Genomic DNA, 17,652 nt, shown 5'->3' on the forward strand with positions numbered 1-17,652 from the left:
ATAGTCAAGTAGGTGGACCTCATCATCCTCAGTCATGAATTTCTCTTTGATGAGCTTCAGTGGGCCCCTGACTTCATGACCGTACACCAACTCAAATGGGCTGAAACCCGTCGACTCATTTGGGGAGTCCCTCGTTGCAAACAGCAGGAAAGGGATGCCCTTATCCCAATCCTCGGGATACTCCTCACAAAATGCCCTAATCATTGTCTTTAGGGTCTGGTGGTAGCGCTCCAACGCACCTTGGGACTGGGGATGATAAGCTGACGACTTCAGCTGCTTCACACCCAAACGATACATCACCTCTTGAAATATGCCTGACATGAAATTTGACCCTTGGTCAGACTGCACTTCCTTGGGCAACCCATACCTAGTGAAAAACTGCACTAGAGCATCTACCACAGTCTTAGCAGTGATATTTCTCAATGGGATAGCCTCTGGAAACCGTGTAGACATATCCATGATTGTCAAGAGGTACTTATGACCCGACCTAGTCCTAGGCAAAGGTCCAACACAGTCAACTAGAACCCGACTGAATGGCTCTTCAAACGCAGGTGTCGGAATCAATGGCGCCGGCTTCACCGAATGCTGTGGTTTACCAGCCACCTGACATGTGTGACAAGTCTTGCAAAACTCAGCCACATCCACATTCAACCCCGGCCAATAAAAATGCCTCATGATCCGATCCTTTGTCTTTCTGACGCCTAAATGGCCGCCAACAGGTAACTCGTGAGCAATTCTCAAGATCTCACCGCGGTAACTAGGAGGGACAACAACTTGACGGACCACCGTCCAATCCTCATCAGCTGGCCTATGGGGAGGTCTCCACTTCCTCATCAAAATGCCATCTTTGACATAATAGCACTCAGGGACCTTTTCAGCCTCAGCCTCAGAACATGCCGTCTGAGACAAGCCTTTCAACTCAGAGTCTGCCTGCTGTGCTTCAACCAAGGAAGACTTGCTAAACAGCCCATCACTGTTAGCCTCGGAGCCTAATACAGCAACCCCATCAGTCAAATCCTTGAAAAAGGTTTCTGCCAACCAAACACCGGAATTTTCCTCCACATCAACAGAATCCGCATCATCTTGAATAGCTCTACGAGCCTGAGACCTAGTCACAACACAATCTGGGAAAATCCCAGGAAATTTCTCCTGCAACTGCTCAGTTTCAGCAACCACCACTGGTTTCTCCGAAACAACTGGAGACGCAACCACCTTGTCCCCAGCCAAGTCATTCCCCAACAGGAAGTCAATGCCTGCCATGGGCAACTCAGGAACAACTCCAACAGTCACAGGACCAGAAACTAGGTCACACTTCAAATCCACTCTATACAGTGGCACTGACATATAACTGCCATCAACAGTCTGAATCAAGACTTTTGCATTCACTGCACTATCTGGTGGAAAAGTCATACCACCACCCACCATCAACGACTGAGAGGCCCCCGTATCCCGCAGGATGACTACTGGCTTACCTGCCTCACCAGAAGTACATGGGGTCACCTCACCATCAAACAAAAAGCTATGATAGCTCTCATCCACCTGCTTCATCCTATCTTTGAATTTGGGAGATTGACTTTCAATGGCCTGTGTTTCACTGAACGGGACACTGTTTTCTGGTAGGACACTTTTTGACATGACAAATCCCAAGTCCTTCTTTGTTTTGTTTTGCAACTTCCAACATTGTGACTTTACATGCCCTGTCTTGTTACAGTGAAAACATTTGATGACATTTGCACTTGTACTGGACCCTTTGTCAGATTGAGGCTTTGGTGCCGATGAAGTTTCAGAACTCGTGCCTTTTTCAGAACCAGCATTCTTTGGATTGCTCGACTGAATTTTGTCTCTCTTGTTTCCAGAGAAATTCCTGAAAGGTGGTCTGTTGTCATTTCTGTGGGTCAGCTCATACTCATCAGCCATCAAGGCTGCTTTATGCAAACTTGTCACTTTATGATCATCCAAATGCGACCTCACACTGAAAGCAACACTCTTTTTGAATTCTTCCAAGAGAACAACCTCACGTAGGTTATCAAAGTCCTGATCCACTTTCAGGGATCTGTACCACCTATCAAACATCATTTCTTTTTCACGAGCAAACTCAACATGTGTCTGGCCTGGTTTGCGGTACGAATTTCTGAACTTGTGTCTGTACGCCTCTGGCACCAACTCATAAGCATTCAACACTGCTTTCTTGACTGTAGCATAGTCACGTGATTGCTCTTCAGAGAGAGATGAGTACACATCGGCTGCTTTGCCGACAAACACACTTTGAAGGAGCAAGGGCCAAAATTCCTGTGGCCAGTTCAAACTGTTAGCCACCTTCTCAAATGACACAAAATATGCATCAACTCTGTTTTCTTCAAACTTTGGCACCAATCGAATGTTCTTTGCCAAATCAAATTCAGAGGGAGCCCTTTCCTGAGTTCTTACAGTCTGTGCATGAGCCAATTCCATCTCACGCAATTTCAATTGTTGCTCAAGTTTCTTCATTTCAATTTCTCTTTCAATTTCTAATCTCATCTTCTCTTTCTCCATTTCCAATTTAGCAAGCTCAAGCCTCGTTTGATCTGAAATTTGAGCTCGATCTTGAGTGTCAATTTCTTCTTTGAGCTCCATGTGACCAGCTACTAAGTCAAGGATCTCTGCCTTTCTTACACCTTGTGGAACATCAACATTTAAATGCTGTGCAACAGCGGTCAAATCACATTTGCGTAACCTTTGCAAATCTTTGAGGGACAAATCTGTCCTCTGAACAAATGCCTGAACATCCATTGTACTGATTGACATTGTCACAATGTATTACACACAATATACAATTGAACAATCAACTCAACCGGTATTTTGTCTGTACTAATATTCTGGATTCCGGAACGTTCCAAATTCTATATTTTGGCTTTAAATTCAATTCCCGGACAAGCCCCCAATTTTGTTACGACCAAAATCACTCCGAGAATGATCGCACAAAAGAAACAATCAACTGATGTTCAGGCGGTTTATTAACAGTGATATTGTAGGTACAGACTCGTAATCAGTTTTCACATCAGTATAATAATGGTCACTAGAAACAAATATAAGTCAGTAATGGAATCACTTACTCACTAAATCACGAAATCCCTACAGTTCCCTGGTAGTGTCCAAATACGATGCTTGATGCACAAATGAATGATCCGCGATGCACCGATGAGTGATTCCTTGGACGTAAATCCAGAGGCACAGGTTACAATAGTCTGCGTTATAAATCCAGGGTACACTGTATATGTCCACAATAGATCCACAGTATAATGTTCACAGCGAAATGTGCAGAATCCAACGACCACGTCCAGTCAATGCGTTGAATGATGATTCACTTTATATTGTCCCGCTAGGAATCCAGCCCGTCACAGCTTTGCCGTAGCAATGCCCATTGACATTAAAATATGGAGTCCAATGAAGGCACATTAATTCTCTGCAGGCAAAATGTCTCCCAGGCCAAGTATCTCCACAAACATAACAGGTCAGCAGGTAACACAGGACTGACTATAACAAGTCGCTTCAGAGCCAGAAGTGACGTAACTCTCAGAGCAGAGGTGTTGGGTACTCTGCCTACTGCAGAATTTCTCTGGCTTATATACTATCCATTCAACCCCTTCTAGCACATTCTATAACTCTCTCCAACCTACTAGCCAGTCCAAGTTCCAGGAAACCTGGATGGCTCACTGCCTAACTATGTACAAAACATCATTACCAAGAATAACTACCAATCACATTGGGCTACAGGGACAGTGCCTCACTCAGCCAAACATGTAAGCACGTCCCAGAACTTTCTGGAAAGGGTGAAATCATTCTAGATTGAGTGAGCTATGATATATTTCCTGTTACATGCATGTACTGTATAGCTACATTGTATACCACCTAGAAAATTCTCCACTGATCTGGTCAGCCTGTATGTACTATATCTATACCATATAGAATGTTCTCCATGAATCTGGTCAACCTGTGTACATACACATTAAAACAGCCAGGCATACAGTACATCATACATGTACGTGTACATAACTACTAGTGTGTACATTTGTGACACTAGTTTGAATAGTTTGTATTCACTTCGGAGCTCTACAGCAGGCTGCTTACAGAATAGGTCTACATTTATTTGAGATCGAACACTGCTGTACGTATACATGTACATGTAGGTGTACTGTAGTTCCACCCATTGATTCTATGAGTTTATAGACAAAACTAGTCCGCAAAGTGTAGATCTTTGAGTTATTATTTGATTTTTTTTTTTTTTTCAAATTTGTAAGCATTGAGCCTCTGAGTTATATACCATCGGAAAGCTTACATTATGAAGATTTCAAAATTGATACCCGTTAGTTGTTTTTCTGTATAAAGGCTATAGATATTTTTCATTAGCTTGGTTTCTTTTGCATATTTATGTGATTATTCAATGGTTTCTTTTGCATATTTATGTGATTATTCATAGATATCTAAATCATACAAAAATACTAAAATCATATGACGTCACATAATTCATGACATGACGTTGATTTACATCTTATATGAAAGGGCATTTCCTTCTCTTTCAATTGATATATAGTTTTTCCATATTTTACTTATAATAAGTGTTGGTGACATTATCTTGAATTCGAGATGGCACAGTTTATTGAACGTACAAACCCCGGCAGCAACAGCCTTTAAACTGTATTACATGTTCGACGGATATGGGTTAATGCCGTTTGTAATAAACACATATGTATGAATATCTTGACCAAATGAGCAATTCATGGATATGTGCATGATCTTTTTTGTTGTTGTTTTTGTCTTTAAGCTCTTGCAAGATTTCAGCTACTGAATGTTTTATTTTGTTCAGGAATTTTACAGTTACTGGGGGCCATGACATCTGTGATCACATGGTGTGTGAAGACGTGATGACACCTCTGGTTTCATTCCTGTTGCAGGTCTGTATATGGATTACAGATTCATTCATACTGTCTTGTAGTTAGCAGTGCATATGGAATTAAATGACAGCTTCAATTATTCAACTTGACAGTTCTGCTTTACATCATAACTTGTAAGAAGCAAAACAGTATGATGCTACTCTGAAGATGTTTCACAAACTGTGATAACTACACTTTATATATGTACGTTGTGTACATATCATATGCTATAGAGAGAGAAAGGAGCTGTTCTATACCATGTGACATGCTGTGACTTGTTCTCTTTACACTTACAACTGATATGAAAGAAAAGATAAGGTGTGTATTACACAGCTTATTGCTTTTCTGTTAAACTGTTATATCATCTGACTATAGTCAAACCTGCCCATAGGTTAGGGTTAGGGAGGGAGGTTAGGAAGATGAAAAAAGTGGCCGTTATAGACAGGTGGCCGTTATATCCTACAGGTTATCCAACTGTTTACATTGTCTATTATACAACACCTATTTAGAATGTAGTTATCCGATTGGTCGATTGCCCATCACGTGACATTTAGTGAAAAGTTCCATTGCACGTTCTGGCTGTCAGCAGTGCAATTTTGTTAGACCAAAATGTTCCATTGCACGTGCTCTGATGTCACAATAAACAAACGTGTGCCGCGCGCACTCAACAATTAGGCCCAAAAACAAAATGGTTTGTTTGCCCTTCGCGACCGACCGAAAATCACAGAAATTTCGGGTTGGGTTTTTTATTCATTTTTTTTTTTTTTTTTGCTCTTTCAAGTGTATTTTTTTCCACAAATTTCATTTTCTGCAAATTTGTGAACAGTTTTAAACCCAAAATTATCCATTTTAAGCTAAAGAAAGAATGAAAAAAAAGTCTAAAAATGTTTTTTTATTTCATCGACCCGGCGTAGTGGCGTTCGGGCTGCGCGGGGCCGCAGGCTACGTTTTATAGCATGCATTGCATGCTAGCTACCTTTTTAGGTAGTGCGCTAGCTAGCTAGCTACCGTACCGGCCGCGGTGCAGCGCAGCGCGACTGCCATTATGGCTACTTTTGCAGCATCCGTTACCAGCTGTCATGGCACCGAAACTGTTTGGATTTCAGTTGCCAGCATCTCACTGGAAGGTACTTTTTTGGAGCTGTTTGCAAAATTTAACAAAGATGAACGTTATAAGTGTTTGTCAGTGAGTGTTTCTGCCTCGCCTACCGGGCCCTGGCAAGACGTAAATTTGAATGAATCCCTTTGAGTTTTGAGTGCATTAAACTTGCGCCACATCCTGTACAAAGTTGAACTAGAACTCGAAGTATTGCCAGAAGGATGAGTGTATTACGAGATGCCCTGCCAAAGTTACAAAATTACATGGGTAAAAAGGGTATTAAAAAAAAAAAAAAAAAAAAAAAAAAAACGAAACGACCTACCGACCCTCTTGGGTTTTGACAATTAAGGGCAGACAAACAATTTTTTTTTTTTTGGCCTTACAAGCATGCTTACAAGCGCGTACTTTTGTCACTCATTTTTGTAAACAACTTCTTTTCGCATACGTATACGTACATGTACATACACTGTGACTGCGACTGTGAGGCTACTCATTCATCTTTCACGGAAAATGGTTGCCACTTCTGTGCTAAATTCAAGAATGTGTGAGTACCAAATCTATTGACGTTCGAGGTGTTGTATAAAACAAATAGTGTATGGTCTTTACTCGTGCAATAGAACCAGATTTCGCACTCGGTGAAAGATGAGGTGCACTATTCAACTCGGCTTTGCCTTGTTGAATAGAGCGCCTCTATCTTTTACCTCGTGGGAAATCTTGTACCATTGCACTCGTGACCATTCACTATCTCTATGTACATGTGCATGAATCATTGTTGTATACATCTATAAGTACTTACATGTATATGTATGTATGTATGTATGCACATGTCTGTTTCATGCATTGAACAATGCCGGTGTGTATGAAATTGTTGCACAGTAGCTGCTGCATGTGTACAGTCGTGAAGAAAGCTTAACACTATTGCTGTATTTTGACTGAATGAGTGATGAATGCAGGGGTGGCGATCACTGAACGTTGCCCATGAATGACTTGCACAGCTACACAAAGCAGAAAAACACGCCGAATTATCGGCTCGGCTATGGCTCCATCTGGTCTGTGGCCGCTATAGACAGGTTAAAAACAAAATTTGTGGCCACTGGCTGTGTTAGACAGGTGGCCGCTATACACAGGGTCTTTAACAGGGCGTTTCTCTCGGTGGGATTTTTCAGTGGCTACTATAGACGGTGGCCGCTAAGGCAGGTTTCCGCTGAGGCAGGTTTGACTCTATCTCTATAGCTCATCCTGTATCAGTCTCTTTGCCATTTTGTTGTATGTCTATGATACCTTTCATCCCCTCACCCCTCTGTCTCTCTCTCTCTGGTTATGTATGCACATCATTGCAGTATTCAGGGGGAATCCCAGAACTGGCAATGAAGCAGAAAGAAGGCAAGGCTCATAAGAATGACCCTCCGGCATTGGGGCCTCTGATGCAAGCACTGCATCTTGTTTGGAATTTGTGGTATGTCTATATTGCAATATTACACAGAGATGATGAAATAGAATTATATGAAATCTTATATGATATGGCCACCATTTGGTGAAACAAAAGTGGATCAAAAGTGAAATAGGGCTGAAAATATTGTCAAAATTCATTCCTACTATGTACACAAGTTGCCTTTAATGGACTCCATAAAATAAGACAAGGAGAATGGTAGAAGTTTCATTAAAACTGGACATGAAATAAAAAGTTATATAAACAAGTTTATGTATAAAAAATTATATAAGACTAAGTTTCCCTTGTTTCCTCTGAACAGTGACATTGGTCACAACCACAGATCCTCTCATTGGCATGTACACAAACCTTGAATATTATATTTCAGTTGAATTAAAAAAAAGGAAAAATTGATAAATGGTTTTCTTCTAATTGAAGTGTTGTGTTGTAGTAATCAAGCACATTTTTTAAAGACTTTTACAAAGATTTTTAGATGGAAAAACATTGCACTTTGTTCAGTCGTCAACCGGAAACATGATTCAGATATTTTTGTGTATAAACCAATTTGAGGGTTGTGATTGGTCATTGGTTGGTTGCTTTTTGGCATGGTTTTCTTTCTTTTTTTTATAAAATTAAGATTGGTATAACTGCTAATTTCAAGAGGAACTCAGTAATAAAATCCATCGTGCTCCAGCCAGGAATGAGTCATATACTTGGCAAAAGAGAAAGTGAACACTTTTTCCAGTTCATGTATTTCATAGAAGGTTTTGATAAAAATCAATGCATTAAATTTGAAGGTAATTATACCCCCACCACACATAGTGTGAAGGGGGTATATAGGAATCACCGTGATGTTGGTCGGGTGGGTGGGTGGTCGGGCGGGCGGTCGGTTGGTCAGTCTGTTGCAAAAACTTGCATCGCGAACTCCTCCTGAAGTTTTGAAGCAATGTAAATGAAACTTAGGGTAAATGATGATATTGAGGTATAGATGTGCAAGACATGTTTTTTGTGTTCGTCGGACAATGCGTTGCCATGGTAACCATAATTTTACCAAAACCTTGTGGATTGAATAACTTCCATAGTATTTAAGCAATCAATTTCAAAATTGGTATCTATGATGATCTATAGGTGTAGTTATGCATGACAAAGCGTTGCCATGGTAACCGCATGTTTTCTTTGAAGTCTTGTGGAGTGAACAACTTCCACAGTTTTGAAGCGATTGAAATCAAATTTGGTAGGCATTATGGCCTTGAGGCATAGATGTGGAACACATAATTTTTGTGTTTGTCGGACAAAGCGTTGCCATGGTAGCCATAATTTTACCAAAACCTTGTGGATTGAATAACTTCCACAACATTCAAGCAATTAAGGTCAAATTTAGTATGTATGATGATCGGGAGGTGTAGTTATGCAAGACACCAATGTGTTAATATTAGAAAAATATGTTGCCATGGTAACCACTCATTTTTGTATCATATTGAACCATTTAATCTATGAAGGTGAAATTTGGTGTGTATGATGCTCTTTAAGTGTAGTTTTGCAAAATGTCCTTTGTATTTGTATCGGACAATGCGTTGCCATGGTAATGCATTTTTTTTTAATCCTATGGAGTGAACTTCTTCGACAGTTTTCAAGCAATTGAAACCAAATTTGGTAGGCATTATGGCCCTTAGGTATAGATGTGGAACACATAATTTTTGTGTTTGTCACACAAACCGTTGCCATGATAACCACAATTTTACCAAAACCTTGCAGATCGAATAACTTTTCCATCATTCAAGCAATTAAAGTCAAATTTAGTATGTATCATGATCTAGAAGTGTAGTTTTGCAAGACACCAATGTGTTAGTTTAAGGAAAATGTGTTGCCATGGTAACCACTCATTTTTGTATCAAAACAAACTATGAAGGTCAAATTTGGTGTGTATGATGGTCTTTAAGTGTAGTGATGCTGGGGGAAAGCATGTTTCCATTTGCTGTAAGTTTTATACTCAGTGTCAACTCTGTAATTGTACAGTAAACTAAAATTGTTCTGTTTCCAATTCGACAAGTGCACAAACTTGGTATTAACGTCATTGCCCTCATGACATCACATACTATAAAGCAACACTAGGGGCGGGGGTATTAATCACCTTCAGTGATAATTCTAGTTTAATTGGCCATCACCCTGATAGGTCAGTACAAAGGGTAAGTTTATGCATGAGTAAACGCATTGTTTAATTTGTTCTCCAAGGTACAAGAATAAGAATTGCAAAAAAATGAGATGTCATTCATTTGCAAATGTCCTAATAAAATAACAGTTATAACAAAAGACAAATTCAACGCAATAAGAGACATGAATGAAATAGCAAAAAAAAAAATCATTCTCTTTTATCACTTTATAGTCTCAAACAAAAATGAGAAACTAAAGGGGGAGATTAAAATTTTCTGTCAATTAACTTAAAATAACATAGTTAGTAAAGTCTTAAAGGTGATCAAATGACCAGGATTTCCTTATTTCAATCTTTTAATATAGGAGTTTAAAGATTCATATTCTACACAAATTTAAAACTCAATTTCAAGTTTCCTAATTTGAAGGAACAATTCAAATGTCTACTATTTCTGTTAATATTACTTCTCCAATGTCATGTGAATTTGGAGTTGACAGAAGTTTCTTCATTTACCTCCAGTATTTTCAGAATTTCTATATCTTAAGGGTTATGAAGACCTAGATATGATGGGTTCATTTTTGCAAATTAATTAATGTCTTATTTTTGTGTTAAATTAGTCTTTAGTTCTTATTGTTATATAGAAGACCACTTACTCATGAATTATAACTTATTCGTTTTTGCAATTTATACTTTTGTGCGTTAAAAGAAAAAACCAAATGTGGTCACTCGTGCATAAAGTTTCCCTATTTATTGACTTGCCAGGGTGATACAGTAACTAATCACATCATAGAATATGGAATATAATATAATATTGTATATAATACATTGATTTTATAAAAATCTTCGTTGAAAAATATCAACTGGTATAAGTGTTTACTTTCTCTTTTTGCTGAGTGTAAATATATCAACGTGAGGGAGATAAGTGTAATATTGGTTCCTTTTTGTGTGTGTGTTTTTCTATGCAGTGAGAACAATAGCACAGCCGTTGCCATTGCCAACCAGCAAGGCTTGCTAACAGTCTTCCTCCACAGCCTGCAAACACACCGGATTATGGTGGATCTTGCGATTACTGCAGGTGAGGCAGGGATTCTTGTCTCCCCCCTTTTTTTTTAGCTCACTTGAGCCAAAGGCTCAGGCTGAAGTGAGCTATTGCAATTTGCTCACCGTCTGGCATGCAAAAATTTTAAATTTCCAAATCAAAAAAGCTTTGCAAATCTCCTATGTAGAACTATTTTAGATACGGTATGCTAAGTTAGTGCTACATGTATGAGTAGGTAGATTGGTGACTATAGTTTCTGCTTTGTTCATGGCAGATTCAGGTGTGGGGTGGGGGAGGATTCAAGTAGGGGGCCAACACATTTTATTCATCTTCTTGAAAATACATGATCAAATTTGTTGTTAAACCCTGTGCATTATCACAAGGGTGATAATTAATGTACTTTTGATACAGGACCCCAGAACCCCCATTCCACAAAGAAAAAACAAAACAAAAAAGAAACAAATTGTTTAAAACTGGAAATACTCCAAGTAAATACATTTAGTGTGTGCATTTTCAAGGTCATTTGCATTTCATTTTGGTGGAGATCAGTTTTTTTAAAAAACTGCTTTGATAAGTATTCTAAATACAGTGTACTTGGCAAATATTTTTACCATTGTGATGGAATATGCATATCAACATCATGCCCAATAGAAGCCCTCAAAGCTGCCCCCCCCCCCTCTCCCAAGTTTGCAATGTTCTCAGGTAGTACTTGCAGTAGTCTGCAAGAATGCATGGGAATTAAATTTGTGACACTTGGGTGAGTGTGAGACCCCCGGGTGTCTTTTTTTTTTCGGGGGGGGGGGGGGGGGGTGGGTTGGAGTACAGGCAAAACAGGAGTATGGTCATGCACACTCGTGTACAAGAAGTATGTGTATGTATGTACATTTGTATATACAGTTCGACCTCGATTATCCGGCCTCCTTTTATCCAGAAATCTTGATTATCTGGACGCGTTCACGCAGTGAAGGACTTTTTTTTTTCATCCAAAAATTGAGAAAAAACAGTGACTTTAACATCATTTCATGGATCTATTTCACTAATTTTATAAGTAGCAATAATAAAGTCACAACAGAGGAATGCAGGGAATGCATTAATAGCCAATCTTGATTTAATGAATAATCCGAATTTTCGTGGAACCCTCCTCTTCTTCAGGGATGACAGTGCGAATATTCACAAGAATATATATATATATATACAGTCAAACTCGGATACCTCGAACTCGGATAAGCCGAATATCGCTTACCTCGAAGGCAAAATGAAAGTCCCGATTGTTCCTATGGAGTTTTTGTGTGTTAAAATTCGCGTAGCTCGAAAAAAACTAACTCGAAGTTCGGTTACCTCGAAGGGAAATCTCATGTCCCGATCTTAATTAACTTATTGTTTTTCCCAGCATGTTGCTCGAATTGAAATTGCAAACATCACTCAGCATTTCCGATGAAGCGCGCGTGGACAGCGAAGACATGTCACAAATCTTTTCACACTCGATTGTAAATATTCTGAGCCCCAGAACGATCGTATGCTCAAAGAAATACCCGGTACACAGCAGACAAGGAAAATCCTGAATACCTACTGTACCTACACACGTACACGGTATGCATATAGCAGCCGTGCAAATGGAGTGCTTACAATAGCACTACGCTCTGCCCATCATCTTTCTTTGACCACTCTGTTTTGATTTGCGATCGTGAAAGTCATGCCGTGCGCGTACATTTCTTAACCGTCGTGGCGCACCTGCTTAGGTGTTGACAGTTATATCTTTGGCATTAATTACGGTCCATTGTCCAAACATCAATCTTCCGCTAGTGTTTTTTTTTTAATACTTTTTTCCTTTCACGAAGTTTGTTTCATTAATTCTCCCCCGAGAACGCAAGCTCTGAATATTTTTTTTTTCCAGCAATGCGATTATGAAAATAGTGTGGTATATGATCTGGAAGTATAGGCCTAGCATAATAAAGAATAGTATATAGATATGATTTAACAACAGTTTATTCTGATAAACTTCGAAGTAACGGAATAATACGCTTTACGATTTTCAGACCCCCCCCCCCAAAAAAAAAATCATCATGTATTTTACCCCTGTTTTGACTTGAATCTTTTTTTAGTTTTCGGTATTTTTTTTTCTTTTCTTTTCTAGCACAATCGTCAAGGCCCCCTAAGATTGTTTCGCTTTTTTTTTTAATGCGAACAATCCTCTTCGGTAAATGTTTATGATTACAGTAATAGCACTGTCCTCAGAAGCCATAGCCGGAATCTGATTTTGCAAAATACTCACTACTCAAGTAGCCCATCCTTCATGTACTGTGCTGCACTTATTCAGGGCTCGACACTTACAGTGGCCCGGGGCCACCAAAACGCACGTCGGGCCACCAAAAAAAGTCGGATGTTTGCCTTTACTTTTGGAGATGAACAGCGGTAACAATCGGCCCCGAAAGTTGCTGCAATGAATGTCAGATGATTGCTTTTGATTTTGGAAATGAATAACAGTAATATTCGACTCCATATATACGATACTAAAATAAATGTCGGATGTTTGCTTATACTTTTGGAAATGAATAACGGTAAGATTCAGCTCTGTACGGTGCTTAAATTAATGTCAGATATTTGATTTTGCGTTTGGAAATAAACAAGGATAACATTCGGCTCCGAAAGATACAAAAATAAATGTCGAACGATCCCTTAGACGTTCGGAAATGAATAACAATAGTATTCAACTCCGTATGATGTTTGCTTTTATATTCGAAAGTAAATAGCAATAACATTCGGCTCCAGGAGATGCTAAAATAAATTTCGAATGTTTGCTTTGACATTCGGAAATAAATAATAATATTCAACTCCGTACGATGATAATATGAACGCCGGATGTTTGCTTTTACGTTCGAAAGTACATAGCGATAACATTGAGCTCCGGAATAGGCTAAAATGAATGTCGAATGATCCCTTTTACGTTCGGAAATGAATAACAATAACATTCCACTCCGTACGATGATTAAATAAATGTCAGATGTTTGCTGTTTACTTTCGAAAGTAAATAGCAAGAACATTCGGCTCCGGAAGATTCCAAAATAAATATCACAGTCATGATTGCTTTTACATTTGGAAGTGAATAGCAGTAACATTCTGCTCCATACGATGCTAAAATAAATGTCGGATATTTGCTATTATAATTTCGAAATTAATAACACTAACATTCAGCTGCGCTTGATGGTAAAATAAATGTCTGATATCTGCCTTGACGTTCAACAATGAAAAACAGTAACATTCAGCTCCATTCGACGATAAAATGATTGTCAGATAATTCATTTCACTTTTGGAAGTGGACAGCAGTAATATTGGGCTCCGTATGATAGTAAAACGAATGTCGGATGTTTGCTTGGAAATTTAGAAATGAATAACAGTAATATTCTGCTCCGTATGATACTAAAATAAATAACTGATTGTTGCTTTTACATTTGGAAATGATTAACGGTATCGTCTGCTGACTGTGAGTGCTGCTGGTAGACACATGGAAGACCGGTGCGTAGCGGTGCGACATTGCCGTCGCTCCCTGTAGCCCTAAACAGTCTTGGTGAGCTACATGTACACCCATAGTTGTGCGAAATTTTAATAGTTTACAAAGCTAAGACTGTGATTCTTGTGTTGGATATTGTGTAAGAGATGATGACTTAGAGAGAGAAAAGGAGGAAAAACGAATAGTGATCGAGGGGGTACCTACGCCGACGTGACAATGTACATTCAGCACGCTTGTTCTGCAACCCTGTCTTGCACTCGATTACGTACCGGTATTTTCTTTTTGTTTTTGTGGTGATAAGTCATTGAATTGTCCACCAGAAAACACTGATGAAAGAAGAACATCAATTTTCATTCAATTCATTCATATTAAAGTCGATTAAAATCCAATTGACAAGCATACAAACAATCGGTAGGCACTGTAACAGATACCATGTTGAACATCGACAAAAATCGGATAAGTCGAAGAAAATTCGACGTACGCGTACCTCGAAATTCGCGTACCTCGAACTAATTTCTTCAGTCCCGACGACTTCGAGGTATCCGAGGTTGACTGTATATTCATATTTATCAAGATTGGCTATTAATGCATTCCCTGCATTCCTCTGTTGTGACTTTATTATTGCTATTTCTAGTACTGCCAATACGCGGAACAACTACTAATTTTATAAGATGTGCATGATTGGTTTCTCAATATCTAATGAGGTAAAACATGTATAATTTTTACATAAAGATATATACTTTATTTTTGTGAAGGAGGGACTACAATTTTGTGCAGGCTAGCATAGATTGCACCACCGTTGTGGGGTACGCTACCTGCCTAGCTGCCAGTGCACTGGGAAGGCAGCTTGGACGGCAGCTATATACATTAACATTGTGTCTCCCATATCCGGCCAATTCGCTTATCCGGATGAGCGCCGGTCCCGACATGGCCGGATAATCGAGGTTGAACTGTACACGTATGAATGAATGGGCATATATGTGCCGGTACATGTTAGTATATATGTGTGTGTGACCACTCAATTCTTTTTTGTCGAGCCCACCGGAGGTGAGGGGAGACTAAGGGATCGCCTGCGGCGTCTGTCCGTCAATCGTCCGTCCGTCGTCTGTCCGTAACGCTATAAGAACTTGAATAACTCTGTACTCTCGGCTTCAATTTGAATCAAACTTGGAGGGAAGAGTGGTCATACAAAGTTTTACCTTTTACCAAGTATGAAGGTCACCTCCAGGTTAAAGGTCACAGGCAGGGGTCAATGAACTTTTAGGGCCCAATGTTAAGTTTTTAGGGCGCGTTTCGAGTATGGGGCATAACTTTTGATCCATAAGTCTGTTTGTGACTAAACTTTGGTGGTAGATGTCCCTTGGGGAGTTGATGGTCACCACAAGGTCAAAGGTCACAGGGATGGGTCAATGAACTTTTAGGGCCCAATGTTAAGTTTTTAATGCGCGTTTCGATTATGGGTCATAACTTTTGATTCATAAGTCCGTTTGTGACTGAACTTTGGTGGTAGATGTCCCTTGGGGAGTTGATGGTCACCACAAGGTCAAAGGTCACAGGGAGGGGTCAATGAACTTTTAGGGCCCAATGTTAAGTTTTTAGGGCGCGTTTCGATTATGGGTCATAACTTTTGATTCGTAAGTCTATTTGTGACCTAACTTGGATGGTAGATGTCCCTTGGGGAGTTGATGGTCACCACAAGGTCAAAGGTCACAGGCAGGGGTCAATGAACCTTTAGGGCCCAATGTTAAGTTTTTAGGGCGCGTTTCGAGTATGGGGCATAACTTTTGATCCATAAGTCTGTTTGTGACTAAACTTTGGTGGTAGATGTCCCTTGGGGAGTTGATGGTCACCACAAGGTCAAAGGTCACAGGGATGGGTCAATGAACTTTTAGGGCCCAATGTTAAGTTTTTAATGCGCGTTTCGATTATGGGTCATAACTTTTGATTCATAAGTCCGTTTGTGACTAAACTTTGGTGGTAGATGTCCCTTGGGGAGTTGATGGTCACCACAAGGTCAAAGGTCACAGGGATGGGTCAATGAACTTTTAGGGCCCAATGTTAAGTTTTTAGGGCCCAATGTTAAGTTTTTAGGGCGCATTTCAATTATGGACCACAACTTTTGATTCGTAAGTCTATTTGTGACCTAACTTGGATGGTAGATGTACCTTGGGGAGTTGATGGTCACCACAAGGTCAAAGGTCACAGGCAGGGGTCAATGAACCTTTAGGGCCCAATGTTAAGTTTTTAGGGCACGTTTCGATTATGGGCCATTACTTTTGATCCATAAGTGTATTTGTGACCAAACTTTGATGGTAGATGTACCTTGAGGAGTTGATGGTCACCACAAGGTCAAAGGTCACAGGCAGGGGTCAATGAACCTTTAGGGCCCAATGTTAAGTTTTTAGGGCACAATGTTCAGTTTTTAGATCACATTTTGATTATGGGTCATAACTTTTGATCCGTAAGTCTATTTGTGACCAAACTTGGATGGTAGATGTACCTTGGGGAGTTAATGATCACCACAAGGTCAAAGGTCACAGGTAGGGGTCAATTAACTTTTAAGGCCCAATGTTAGATTTTTAGGGCGCGTTTCGATTATGGGTCATAACTTTTGATCCATAAGTCCGTTTGTGACTAAACTTTGGTGGTAGATGTCCCTTGGGGAATTGATGGCACCACAAGGTCAAAGGTCACAGGCAGGGGTCAATTAACCCTTAGGGCCCAATGTTAAGTTTTTAGGGCGTCGATTTGATTATGGACCACAACTTTTGATCCGTAAGTCTATTTGTGACCAAACTTGGATGGTAGATGTCCCTTGGGGAGTTGATGGTCCCCACAAGGTCAAAGGTCACAGGCAGGGGTCAATGGACTTTTAGGGCCCAATGTTAAGTTTTTAATGCGCGTTTCGATTATGGGTCATAACTTTTGATTCATAGGTCCGTTTGTGACTGAACTTTGGTGGTAGATGTCCCTTGGGGAGTTGATGGCCACCACTTGGTCAAAGGTCACAGGCAGGGGTCAATGAACTTTTAGGGCCCAATGTTAAGTTTTTAGGGCGTGTTTCGATTATGGACAACTTTTGATCCGTAAGTCTATTTGTGACCAAACTTGGATGGTAGATATACCTTGGGGAGTTGATGGTCACCACAAGGTCAAAGGTCACAGACCGGTGTCAATGAACTTTTCGGGCCCAATGGTAAGTTTTTAGGGCACATTTTGATTATGGGTCATAACTTTTGATCCATATGTCCGTTTGTGACTGAACTTGGATGGAAGATGTCCCTTGGGGAGTTGATGGTCACCACAAGGTCAAAGGTCACAGGGAGGGGTCAATGAACTTTTAGGGCCCAATGTTAAGTTTTTAGGGCACAATGTTAAGTTTTTAGGGCACATTTTGATTATGGGTCATAACTTTTGATCCATAAGTCTATTTGTGACCAAACTTGGATGGTAGATTTACCTTGGGGAGTTAATGATCACCACAAGGTCCCTGCTCACAGGCAAGGGTCAATGAACTT

General features: G+C 39.9%; 1 protein-coding gene across 1 annotated transcript in view; it reads left to right on the forward strand.

Moving 5' to 3' along the window:
- The window catches only part of LOC139726953 (HEAT repeat-containing protein 3-like), a 100,767-nt gene that overhangs the window by 13,368 nt on the left and 69,747 nt on the right, over positions 1-17,652 (forward strand). The window contains exons 3-5 of the mRNA XM_071637941.1: positions 4,844-4,931; positions 7,350-7,465; positions 10,553-10,662. Of these exons, the coding sequence (XP_071494042.1) occupies positions 4,844-4,931; positions 7,350-7,465; positions 10,553-10,662 (314 nt within the window). The remainder of the gene's footprint in view (positions 1-4,843; positions 4,932-7,349; positions 7,466-10,552; positions 10,663-17,652) is intronic.

The sequence above is a fragment of the Diadema antillarum genome, unplaced genomic scaffold (genome assembly GCF_040938485.1).
Source record: "Diadema antillarum isolate AM-2024a unplaced genomic scaffold, OU_Dant_1.0 seq00000105_RagTag, whole genome shotgun sequence".
NCBI lineage: Eukaryota > Metazoa > Echinodermata > Echinoidea > Diadematoida > Diadematidae > Diadema > Diadema antillarum.